The 12,500-nt window shown below is 47.2% G+C and overlaps 1 protein-coding gene across 8 annotated transcripts in view; it reads right to left on the bottom strand.

The window, feature by feature from the left end:
* Positions 1 to 3,052: 3,052 nt before the first annotated feature.
* The window catches only part of ARIH2 (ariadne RBR E3 ubiquitin protein ligase 2), a 46,944-nt gene continuing 37,496 nt past the window's right edge, over positions 3,053 to 12,500 (bottom strand). For 7 of the 8 annotated variants that reach the window (XM_049640383.1, XM_049640380.1, XM_049640381.1 and 4 more), the window contains 8 exons: positions 11,311 to 11,420; positions 9,719 to 9,836; positions 8,669 to 8,719; positions 8,557 to 8,578; positions 6,547 to 6,698; positions 5,821 to 5,964; positions 5,118 to 5,186; positions 3,552 to 3,842 (listed from right to left, as the gene is read on the bottom strand). In XM_049640383.1, coding sequence (XP_049496340.1) covers positions 3,657 to 3,842; positions 5,118 to 5,186; positions 5,821 to 5,964; positions 6,547 to 6,698; positions 8,557 to 8,578; positions 8,669 to 8,719; positions 9,719 to 9,836; positions 11,311 to 11,420 — 852 coding nt within the window. In that variant the 3' untranslated portion in view covers positions 3,552 to 3,656. The other variant, XM_049640385.1, reaches the window with a different exon arrangement.

Here is a 12,500-nt window from a genome sequence, read left to right as displayed (position 1 = left end):
ATGATCCCGAGATAAGCATCGCATCCTCTACCGACTGAGCCAGCCAGGTGCCCCATTCTTAAATTTATTATTTTTAAAAGGACCATAAGGTTTCTCACTGCTCAGGCTGGCTCACCTTAAGAGGGTGGATGTCCTGGGGCGCCTGGGTGTCTCAGAGGACTAAATGGGCTATGTGCTCAGTAACCCTTAAGTGTGATTATCTTGTAGGGACAGAAACTGGCCTAACAAGCCAAAGCCAATAGCTGTGTCCTCAGTACCCAAAACAGGGCAGAGACAATGCTGATTGTTGCATGAACCCTGGAGACTTACGTGGAAAATCCCTCCTCTAGCCAGAATGTGTTAGCTCTTGTTCTCTTTTAAGATCTCTAATGGTATAGTGATCAATTCCATCCGTGTCCCGCATGTTCTGGAGGCTCTGAGAGGGTAAAACCCATGGATCTTTTGCACACCACTGTATGCCCAGTACCGTGCATGGGGCGTGGTGCATCCGAGGCCCAGGGATGAGCAGCTGTGGCGTTCAGACTGGCAGGGTCTAGGGCCTCTCTGGCCTTGCCTGCCCTCTGCATGCTGCCCACAGCTTTGGAGCCTTCACCCCTGAGCTATCACTGAAATTGCTGCCACTCTTCCCACCACAAGCGTGGACCCACTCGATCAGAACCCAAACTCCATTTCCTGTCCTCAATCCTTGGGATTAAACTCTGTGCACTCAGGTTTCTGTCTAGGGTCCTCTCTTTGTAACCCCAGAGCCCCTGTGAAGGCACAACACCCCTGCCATACTGTATAACCCTAGGCTTCCCCATCTGCTTTGCAGGGACCCAGGGGGTCTTCTGGATGAGGGGCTCAGGGCCTCAGCAGCAGCTGTGGGGCATTCCCACTGGTAGTCTGCTACAATCCCAGGATCTGTGTGTGGTGGGGGGAGTGGTATGACTTGCAACCCAGGGAGGGAGAGGAGAGCAAAAACTGCCAGGATATCCCACTTCCCTCTGGATGCCCTGCGCCAGCAAGCCAGAGAAGGCAGAACAGAGGCCAGTGGGTTCTTCCCAGCTCTCTAGAGGACAGAGCTGATCAGCAGGAAGACCCCCATTTGGTTGGTGCTCACTGGCCAGAATCCCCTGGGGTATTGGCTCAGGTTACTTACATCCTTGGAAGAAAGACCCTACACAGTTTTATAATCAGAAACTTTCAGTTTATTTTGAATAAACCACTCAACATTGAGCAGATGACATTGCCTCAATTTTTTCTTTGAAGAAAACAAAGATATAAGGTAAATTCATGAAAACACTGTGCCTTCCTTTATCTTCCATCCTTTGTAGGGCAGAAAAATTCTGCCTGATCTTTCTCATCTTCCTGATGATGTTAGCAAAGGACAGCTACTGGGGACACAAAAGGAAGCTCTCCACAGGTCAAGGGCTGCAGGCTACTGTCTGGGCACAGAACCTCCTACAGCTCTAGTGGTTGGGGGCCACAGCTGGGTACAAGTGCACTACGTGGCAGCCGTGCAGTCCAAACAATGCCCAGGGATGCCCAGGGTGTGACTTAAGGCGCAGAGCTGCAACACAGGTCCTGTGCCATGGTGGTGACACGGAAAGGACTTGGTAAGAGAGGTAAAGGCTCCAGACGCCAGGATCTTCCACGTGTCAATGCAGCATGGACACCCACCCCGAGGTCCTGCAAGCAGGCATGTTCCTCCTTCAGTGAGCTCCCCACTGTTTCAATTCTGGGCTCATTTGCTGCCCTCCTAGCCTGTTTTCCCACTCCACCCCACAGTTCCTCCCTTGTAGGTGACAGAAAGAGATAGGACCTGACAGGAAGAGAGGGAGCCTGTAGCCAGCTGTGTACCCCATGATCCCAAGAGTCACAGCTGTCTTCTATCTTCAAGAGTGATTCAGTTTACAGCTAACATGATACCTGGGAAATTGCTGACCAAGGTGAAAATGTTTGAATATCAAAGAACTTCCAAAATAATATTTTCACAGATCTCCCAAGCAACTCTTCTAGGAGGTTAAGGAGGCCCTGTCGAGTATGGACAGCCTCAGAGGGGAGGCAGTGAACAAAGTCACAGAAACCCCAGGAATCACAAAAGTAACTTTTAAAAGGCCCATAGGACCAGGCTCAGGACAGGCAGGACACCACACAAACCACCTGTTCCTTTGTACTCTACTGTGCAAAAGCTGGCCTTCTCCCCTGACCAGCCCTTCTAGCATCATAGCTGAGACTACAAACCAAGGACTCTCCTGGCCTCAAGACTCCCAGACCCCAGAGATGGTGTCCTCCAACAGCTAAACCCAGGCAAGTGGGAGAGCACCCAACCCTCCAGAGCAGCCACAGAACACACTCCAGATAACATAAAAACCACGTGTGCAAACAAGGCCCCTGAGGCAGGAATACCAGTGCCCTTGGGAGGGCCATGCTGAACTCTGACCCTGAAGTTCACCAGAGAACAGTGTAGCAGGACAGTGTCAGGTTGTGAATGGCCATCTGTGAACCTGGTTAGTTACACCACCAGAACACTGGCACAAAAGAAGGGACCAAGGTAAAACAAATTTATTTGGGGGAATAATTCCCTTTAAAAGTAGATCTCTATCTTTAGGAGACAAAATGAAACAACTGTGCTGAACTCACATCCCCTGGTCTGGAGGGCCACAAGCTCACCTATGCTTTGCTGTGGGCTGGTCTCAGTAGCCAGACCCAGGTAAACCTGGAAGAAAGATGAGCTCACAGACACATAGTGCCATCAGACAATGACACCCTGTGACAAGGCCCTTTTCTGTATTATCTCCTCACTGCAAGGTGAAGCAGGTGCATCCAACCACTAAAAGGCCTCTAAGGACCAGGCAGAAGGCATGATGTGATTCTCTGCGCTCCGTGCCCATCACACAGGCCAACTCCATTCCCCACCATCTGCCACCCACGTTCTTCCCTTGGGACACCAGCTGTGGCCAGACACATGAGAATCCAAAAACAGAGACCCCTGGGGCCCTCTTACAGTAGACATTCTGAGGCAGTGGGGGCAGGCAGCAAATGTTATATTCTAAGTAAAATAGCTAGAGGGTAAAACACTCCATTGCCAATTTATTTTTAAAAAGGGTTCTGTGTAATTCTATGGTTTGCTTTTTTTTTTTTTTTTGTATAATTATACAACTTTTGAAAATTACATAAGTTGTAATGATCTAATACTATTAATAGTCATTCAGAAAAAACTTTCCCTCCCTCCCAACAACCATCCAGGGGGAATTAAAAGTCCTGAAAAGAGGCCAATTCAACATGGCCTCTACCCTGGTAAAAACAAAAAGCAAAAAGATGAGAAGAAAACAGAAGTGGACTAAGAGGTGTGCGGCCAGTGTCTCTCAGGAGTGGGGCCCTGGCTGTTGCCTGGGGTCGTGAAAGGCAGAGCCTGCAGCATGCAGTACGGCAGCCAGGAGGCCTCGCAGCCACATCTTCCTCACTCCAGCATGCCCGTGTCCCACCTAGGTGTCATGGAAATCCTTCAGCAGGGTTCTCCTCCGCTGCTCTGCTATGTGCATCTGGTTCTCTAAGTCCTGCAGCAGGAAAGCAAGATGGTGCTCGCACGGCCGTCCCACGCAGGGAGCAGCCAAAGCCATGTCCACCATGTCAGGGGCTATGAGGAGTCAAAGGTTCTGCCCTCCCCACCCTTCTCAGCAGCAGCTTCTGGGCCGCATGCTAACAACCCTGTCACTTTTAACACGGCAGTCCTCCCTGGCCTGCAACAGAAGGACCAACAAGAGGGCAGCACTTACCCCTCTGTCATAGCTGTCTGCGCGCTCCACTTTCCATGACAGGTTTTCGATCTCAGCCTCCAGCTGAGCCTGCTGGTATTCAAACTGTATGGGCAGAGCAGGAGGGTCAAAAGGAGAGGGGCTGCAGCCGGGGCGGGGCCTGCAGATGGAGGGGCAGACGCAGCACCTCAGGCTCGCAAGAGCTACCGACAACCCTGACACTGTCCTCAGCGAGCAGAGTTAGTTCCTGGAGCCAGAGCCAGAACCCGATCAAAAGGCTACCTGAGGAGCACAGCCAAGTGGCAAGGCTACACTCACCCTCTACCCCAAAAGACAGGGGGAAAATTTAAGCCACTGAAAAGAATGCTCCCAACATACAGGGAAACAGATGTTGCAGAAGCAAATCACAATGGATCTTCACAGACATGGCGTTCACAGAATCTTTCAGTTTTTCAGCTTTTCAAGTCTTAAAAATACTCAAACCATCTGACTTAGTAATTGTATACCCATTGTACAATTATACACAAAATGTTCCTCAATGTCTTATTTGTAATAATGAAAGTCAGAAACAATAAATGCCCAAATGATGGTATGACCATATAACAAATCATTTATCCTATTATTAAAACCGGTATTTACCAGCCTGGTAAATAATGACAACTGCAACAATAAGCAGTTATAACAATTGAATGCGACATATATAATTAACATTAAATAGATAAAAATAATTCTAAAAGGCTGAAAAATGCTAACAGTGGCCATTTCCTTCTGGTGGGATTATGGACGATGCAAATGTTTTTCTATGTTTTCCAACATTTAAATAAATGTGAATTACTTTATAATTGGGGGAAATAACCCATATCTCAGATACAGAATTAAAGATGTAAAAGAGTCCACTATAATTCAGAGACATGCATGCTGGAGATCCTCCCAGGCATGGGTGCTGGCCTTCCAAGTGACCACAGAACTTTTTAGCCAATTGCCCTATAAATATAGCTGTTCAGGGGCTTTGACATATCTACCTTACTATTACACAGAATGCCAGGGCATGCAGTCTATTTAAAGATGCCTAGAGGAGAAGTGAACTTCAAAAACTGACAGTTTTTAGGGGATGAATCACTGGAATCTACTCCTGAAATCATTATTGCACTATATGCTAACTAACTTGGATATAAATAAATAAATAAATAAATAAATAAATAAATAAAATGAAATAAAATAAATAAAATAAAATAAATATATATATATATTTAAAAAAACTGACAGTTTTGTTCTGCCCTCCCAATAGCTAGAGTCTGGTCCCCACTCTCCTGGAAAGTGCTAGTAGACAAGGGCACCTGTGAAGCTAAGAGGGCAGAGCAGAGGACTGCCTGGCCTTACCAATTTCTTCCTGGGTCCAGACTCCATGTAGTACGCGTATGGGTAAGTGTACTGCAGGGTGTATCGGCACTGCAATAGGAGAGAGAGAAGGCACCTGTGCCTGTGAACCTAACCCACATGCATCTCAGGCAGCTCCCACAATTCTTACCCTACCATGCGAGTTAGCCTGGCCCTGGCCCTGGCCCTGTAGGTGTGGGCCCAAAAGAAATGAGGCCGAGCTAAATCACGGATTAATTGGGAGATAACATGGGAAAAGCTGAAACAAAAATGGTCACAGAAGAACCCACAGTTGCTTTTTTAAACTCTGATTTATTACCAGCAGCTGCCTCAAAGGCTCCTCCCTCGAGTCGGACATCAGAGTCCACACACACAATCTCTTAGCTCCCTCTGAGTGATGTGTGGATGGGACAAAAGAAGAAAAGAGTTTGAGTTCTCCCTAAGGAGAACTAGAAAAGGGCTTGCAGTTCCTTCCCTGGGATAGAGGCAGTGGAATCCTCTTCTTGGAAGTGCCCCTCACTGCCTGCAGCAGGCTGGGTCCTCAGGGGACACAGCCCAAGGAAACATGGGCCCATAAGCAGAAGCGTGCAGAGCTGTACACAGCGCTGCGTTCCCTTGCCCCATACAATGTCTCCCATCCTCAGAGGTTTGGGCCTGACAGGGACAGGCGCTGGACCAGGGATCAGAAGAGTGAGGCAGTACACACCTTAGCCAAGAGCTTGGCAGCATTCTGTAGGTACTGCCAGTCGATCCATGTCCCCAGATTATTCATGACCCTCTCCTGAATCTTTTCATGAATCCGCTGGTACGTCTGTGCCTCCAGCTGCAAGCTCTTGTTGTGGTTTTCCCACTACAGGGTACAGAGAAAGGAGAAAAGAGCAGAAGTCCACACAGAAGTTCAGAATGGCTGACACCTTGGTTGGCACAGGATGGCCACAGCTTCATCTAACTTATGGGGACTGTGTGTCCTTGAGAGTGCAGGAGGAGGACTTCTTCAGTCCACACTACTAACCCTGTCTGCCTGCCAGATCACCCTACCCTCTAGGGCAATAGGGCTCCAACCCTGAAGACTAAACAAGGCTAGGTACCCATTGGTCTACTGTGCTTAGATACCAAATGTGCCATGCTTGTGGGCTTCTGAAGAGTCTTCCTGGGAAGAACTGCCCTCTAAATCTGATTAAGATGATAGTGGATGGAAAAGACTGATGGTCCCCTCATTGTCCTTCAGCCATCATTCAAAGAGCTTGTTGGTCTTGGCTGCTCTCTGGAACCTGAAAGCCACATTTATGGAGGTATCACTCAGGTCCACTGAAGGAGCTCCATTCCCTGACTTCCGTGTGCACATACCAGTACACCAGTCACTGGGAATTCTACCTCAGAAGGCCAACTGGAAGAAGCCCAACCCCGAGGAGCAGCTGCAGAAGATGCCTACCCTCTCAAAGTAAAACAAGTACTTCTTGAGGGCCTCCCTGGCCTGGGCTTGCTGGCTCTGGTTGACAATGTCGGGGTTCTCCTTGTACCGACTGCACTCATAGTACTCGCTGCCATGGGTCTTCCAATCTCCTAGACACATCCAGCAGAAGTCTGCGAAGGATGGAGAAAGAGGCATTTACACCCACAAGATAAGATCACATTCCTCCAAAGGCACAGGCAAAGCAGTAGGACAGACAGATCCTGTGAGGGGAGTGGGGTGGGGTTGTCACCTGACCAGAACTTCCCAAGGGTACCGTTTTCCAGATGGAATGTGCACATCTCCTCTCTGTCACATCCCACTGTCCCTGTAGCCTTTTCTTGTTGATATGAACAGTAGCCAGAGGAACCTCTCAGTTCCATGAGCACATAAGCTTGGTGCCTTTTTAACCCAACACAGGTAGATGCTGACTGTACAAGACCACTAGTATGCTGTGTCAATGCCACTGGGAAGCAGAAACTTGTCCAATGAGGCCCATCTGTTCGTCCAGAACACGTATTTCCCTCCTGACTACCTCCACCTTCGTAACACCCGTCCTAAGAAGATTTTGTACATGAAGCTGGGAATAAAGGCTTTCCCCTATTCTGTCATTATTTAAAAAAGAACATTTCTATAAAACCAACAGCTACCCAATAGTTCATATTCAGAATTATAAGTCTGCTTCTACACTAAGGAAGCAAAGAGGGAAAAATAAAGATCTACTATACATCCAACAATTACCATCTCATGGAGAGGAGCCAACCAGTCTGTCACATGGCCAAAACCTGATCTATAACCTATCTCTGCCAAAGACACCGACAGTGGGTAAACTCTGTTTTACCAGGATTCAAGTTGGCTCACTGACTTACCAAAAAGACCTCTTATAAAAACGTGGAGGAGCTAAAGCCAAACCCAGAGACCTAGAGGTTGTTCGCTTCCCTTCTCCTGGAAGCCCTCACCAAATAGCAGCAAAACTGTGATCTCCTTAATCAGGTAGGTTGTGCTTGCTATGGTCGTAAATATTAGGGTTGCCCGTATAGGTGGTAGAACTATATAGCAAAGCAAAGGATGGTAGTAACTCTGGGTGGTAAGGGATGGGGAGACTATGGGAAGGGACACACAGGGAACTTCTTGAGTGTGAGGAATATGATGGGGTGTTCACTTTGTCATTTCTCTTTAAACCGTATGCATGTCTTATGCACTGTTCTAAGTAGATGATACACGTCCCTCTCACTCAAATGCACAGGGTGGGATACCACTGAGGAAATATGCCACTACCAGTGGTCTATCTTCATTCTACACTTCAATCGCTATTTCCTTCTAATGCCTTGCCATGTTCACTCTGATTACAGTGGGCTCCTGGGAAAAATAGCATGAGATGAGACCCTTACAAAGAGAAACCCTCAGGGCCCCCTGGTCAGCATCAAAGCTGCTGTGTAGACTTGTCTGGACATACTTTCTACTTGGATTTTATTTCTTTATTTGATCTTGCAGGAAGAAAAGCAAAACCAACAGGTCCTTCTATGCAAGCCACTCCTGATGGATGAAGAAGATCCGAAAGGCCAAATCAAAAGACCCTGTGGAAACTTTATAAAACCTTGAAGGAAGACTATTATGTTACTCCTTCCAATAAAACAGCTGCTCTAAAAGATATCTGTAAAGTAGCACAGATAAGCCCCGAACTTACCTGCCTTGGCAAAAATAAAAAGAACACAATGAAATCTTCTTGGGTGACTGAGGATCATGAGGTTGTCAGAGAGTCATCCCAACCTTCACTTCTGACTATATGTGTGAGCGAGATGGCAGCAGGATTATAAGAGGCACCAGAAAGTAATAAGTCAAAAATCAAGAGCTGCTTTACGCTGGCGATTATAAGTGACCAAGGCTGCCCTTTGTTTGTCACTTTACTACAAAAGCACTCACTAAACAAGCACTGGAGACCCATGCACAAGACTGTGCTGCTGGGCCTTGTGCACCACACCTAGGACTCACCGTGTTTACACTTGGAGCATTGCTGTCAGAGGGAAACAGAAGAGAACATGTTAAGGGCACGCTGACCAAAGGCTCCATGGCACATATGCAAAGGGTACAGGCTTCTGCTCACCATGTGATTGCAGCCTCCGTTCTTCTCAATGCAGATGTTACACTTTGGACACTGAGGAGACAGAAGGGCGCCATTAGGCTCACACACCACCAGGCTGGTTCTAAGACAAATTACACAAAGCTCCTGGCACCCGTGCCCAGCAGCTCATCGTGCGAGCCCTTCTGGGGAGGAGCATCTCACTTAAATGTGGCGGGTCGCTGAGGCTGGAACAGCAATTCAAGGAAATGAGGTCAGCACATTTGGCTCTGAAACACTCCAAGCACTGGCTGAGCCCCACTAAGTCTTCCACCATCTGTCTCTGCCACAAGGCTGCTCAGATTAAGCACAAGCTGAGTCAGCACGATGTCTTCCTGCTTGGAAAGAATGCCAAGCAGCACAAGAGCTGCCACACCAGACCATGTCCTGGTCAGCTTGCCTGGACTTCTGCCTCCACGAGAGAGCAAGGAAACAACCTCTAAAGCTCACCTGTTATCATTTGAGAGGTGCCACAACGTAGGCAGCAATGCAGAGACCAGTATGACGCTCTGCTCTCCCACTGCCACGAAGTAGACTATGTTTAATGTCACAGTCACAGCTGTGTTGTGAGTGCAGCAACTCAGCACATGACTGGCATAGGATAGGTGCCAAGTCACCCAGGGTTCAAGGGGCTGAGGGCCATGTTTTCCCATGGGAAGTTTCAGAATGAGAACTGGGCATGCCCAGGCTTGCGTGAAAGCCTCGCTCTTTATTATGTGTTGCTATCAACCACCTCCCGCCCAGGGCTATTAAAGCCTGGGAGGCATTAAAACAAAATCTGGTTTTCTTCTAATTAGTTCTTCTACTGGTCAAACTTTTCCAGGTAGGTCAGCATTTTATTAAAATAAATGCATCCAACGCATACTATGATAATCCGCTGCCAACTCTGCCAAGTCTGGGAAAGGGTCTGCAGACTTCAGCAAGGGCCCTGGGGCCCTGGGTGTTCCGCACTCAAAAAGCCAGCCAGCCTCCCAGGCGAGGACCTAGGCAGCATTAAGGAGGGCAGATCCATGACAGGTAAGATACAGTCCTTACGTCTTTAGTGTGAGCACTAATGTAGTTGGCTGTTTCGGAGTCGTCTGCACACTTCGTGAGCCATTTCCGGATTGTGGCGCAGTCTGTGGGGGCGTGATACATCTGACGACACTTGAAACTTAAAACCAGAAAAGAAAGACATTCAAATAATTGTTAGGCCAGGGTCCTATGTTTTCAATTTTCCTTCTGTCCAAGCCAAAAGATACTGAATTAGAGCTTTTCAAAGAAGTAAAGTTACCTCTCAAGGCCTTTGGGATCTTTACTTACCCAGAATTATACTTAAAATATTGTATGAATTTCTCTTCAATCTAAGCACTTCTAAGATATACTCTCAATACACGCAAATAAAACGTTTCTGTCTTAAATATCTTGTGTGGTGTCAACCCTCTTTGAAAGGATGTCAAATTCAGAGTTTACTCAAAGTGCATGGTAAGGTGCTCTGAGACAGATAACTTAGCTCAGATCCCAGGCAAAACCGAGATCCACTTTCCGAGAGCCCTGACTTAGCTCCCAGCCAGATGCACACAGTATGCACATCTGTCAGAATGGGTGCTGCCTGCATGATACATCTGACGATGCCTGAAACTTAAAATCAGAAGAGAAAAACACTCCAACACTCACTGGGCTACAGTTCTGTGTTTTTAATTTCCCTTTATCCAAGCCAATACTATGTTGGGTAGTGAAGGCTCTCAGGCAAACAGTCTAACAAATGCCCCAGGGGAACAAGTTCATAACAAGTGACACAAATGATGGAGAGCAACTATGCTACTGGTTCTTAACCTTTGGTAAGCCACAGACTCCCTCAACAATGTCTTGAAAGGCAAGAACACATGCGCGCGCGTGCGCGCGCGCGCACACACACGCGCACACACACACACACACACACACACTTTCCATGTAGTTTCTCTGAAGCGCTACCATGAATCTTCTAGGGAGGCATGATTAGGGACAGACATAGATATGGACCTAAATTATGGCTCTGCCATTGCCTTGCACACCTCCATTTCTTCCCCAAGAACATAAGGGTAATGGTATCAATTGTACAGAGTTGTGACAATGAAGTTGACATGATGAGAATAGTGTCTTTCCCATGGTAAGCCTTCAGTACACGTTAGCTATTCCCATATCTATCAAATGGAATAAACTCCAAGTAGATGTAAACTACTTTTATGAATTACAGTGTTTTAAAATTAACCTACGCAGGCCAACATGGAGAAAGATTCAGATGCTGAAGATTGTTGCTTTCAAATACAGGGATTTGGGATATGGGATTATCTGTGCAGGCAAATACACCCCCACATAGACACAATCTCTGTGCCATGAGTCTTAGCAGCATAAACCACAGCATAGTCTCCAAGAATCTGTGCCACTTTTTTTGTCTCTGAGCACTGTCAAACATCCCATGGGACGTGAGATGCTGGGTACATACTTGGAGCACTGCCCAAGTGGAGCCCACTTGGAGCAGAGCTGCTGTTTAGGCTCTAAGACCCTGTCTTTCCCAGTCCCACCCTCACCCACAGCAACAGCAGTGGTGCTTTGGAGGAGGACAAGGCAGGAGCCCAGGGTTGCTCAGCACTCACACTCACTCTTACCAGAAGACCTCGTTGCACCGATTGCACTGTACTCGGCGAGCTCTAGGCTCCTGTACCCGAATAACCATGGGGCAGTCTGCACCAGGGCACAGCTGGAGCTGGTAATGACTCTGTGAACACACCAAGGGGAAACAATGAGGACATCCCCTAGTCACTGCTTCCAAATCAGACCTCCCTGAGAGCTCAAACACCTTCTGTTCTTCCAGCTGATGACTTCCATCAAAGGGCTATAGGAATTCAGAAAGGATGCCACAAGGAACAGCATTAGGTAGATACTGAAGACCTCTAACGTTCAGCTAAAACTAGATAGCAAATCACTGGAATGACTTAAGGCTAGATCACAAAATGGAATACAGAATTGTGTCTGTGAGATGAAAGTGCACAGGTACCAGGTCTGGAAAGGAACGCAGCCCAATCAGCTGTGCATCTGAAGGTATTATATTAAGTGAAGTAAGACGAAGAAAGACAAATACCATATGATTTCACTTATAGGCAGAATCTAAAAAACAAAATGAACAAACACAAAACAAAAAGGGGAAGGGAGTTATGGGATGGGTAAAATGGGTGAAGGGGGTCAATTACATGGTGATGGATGGTTAACTAGACTTACTGTGGTGATCACTTTATAACATATACAAATACTGAATTATTACATCACACACCAATTTTCCCTAAAAACAAAAACTCTGAAAGGCTCGATGACCCTCACGCATGTACCAAAGGCAGCAAACAACACAAAGAACAAGGCACTGCTTATCCCACAGCACGTGCATGAGAAGACCGAGATGAGTCAATCCAGTAAGCTCAGGCACAAAAGACAAAGATGAAAACTGTGCTGCATGAAAGCAGCAAGTCTCAACTGGAAGCCCAATGGAGGGGATGGACTCCAAACGCTGGAATTCTGGACAGGTTTTTAAACTGCACAAGAAGCAATACTCCTTCTTTGTGCTAAATCACACAGGGAACCAAATGCAAGAGCAACTCCTGAGATCTCCATGACTCATGTTCATCCCCTGACATACAACAGCTTGTTAAGCAGCTGGGTAGAAGGTGAGCACGCCTGACCATTCTATCAGAGAAAATCAAGGTTCAGAGAGGTAAAATAATGGGTCAAAGCCTACACAGTGAGGAAGTAAGAGACGTGGGATTCACGTTATTGTCAGTCTGACTCCAGGGCGTATGTTCTTTCA

Source organism: Panthera uncia, chromosome A2 (assembly GCF_023721935.1).
Source record: "Panthera uncia isolate 11264 chromosome A2, Puncia_PCG_1.0, whole genome shotgun sequence".
NCBI classification, from domain to species: Eukaryota; Metazoa; Chordata; class Mammalia; order Carnivora; family Felidae; genus Panthera; species Panthera uncia.
Note: the sequence above shows the minus strand (reverse complement) of the source record. Positions and strands in the feature narration are given on the sequence as shown.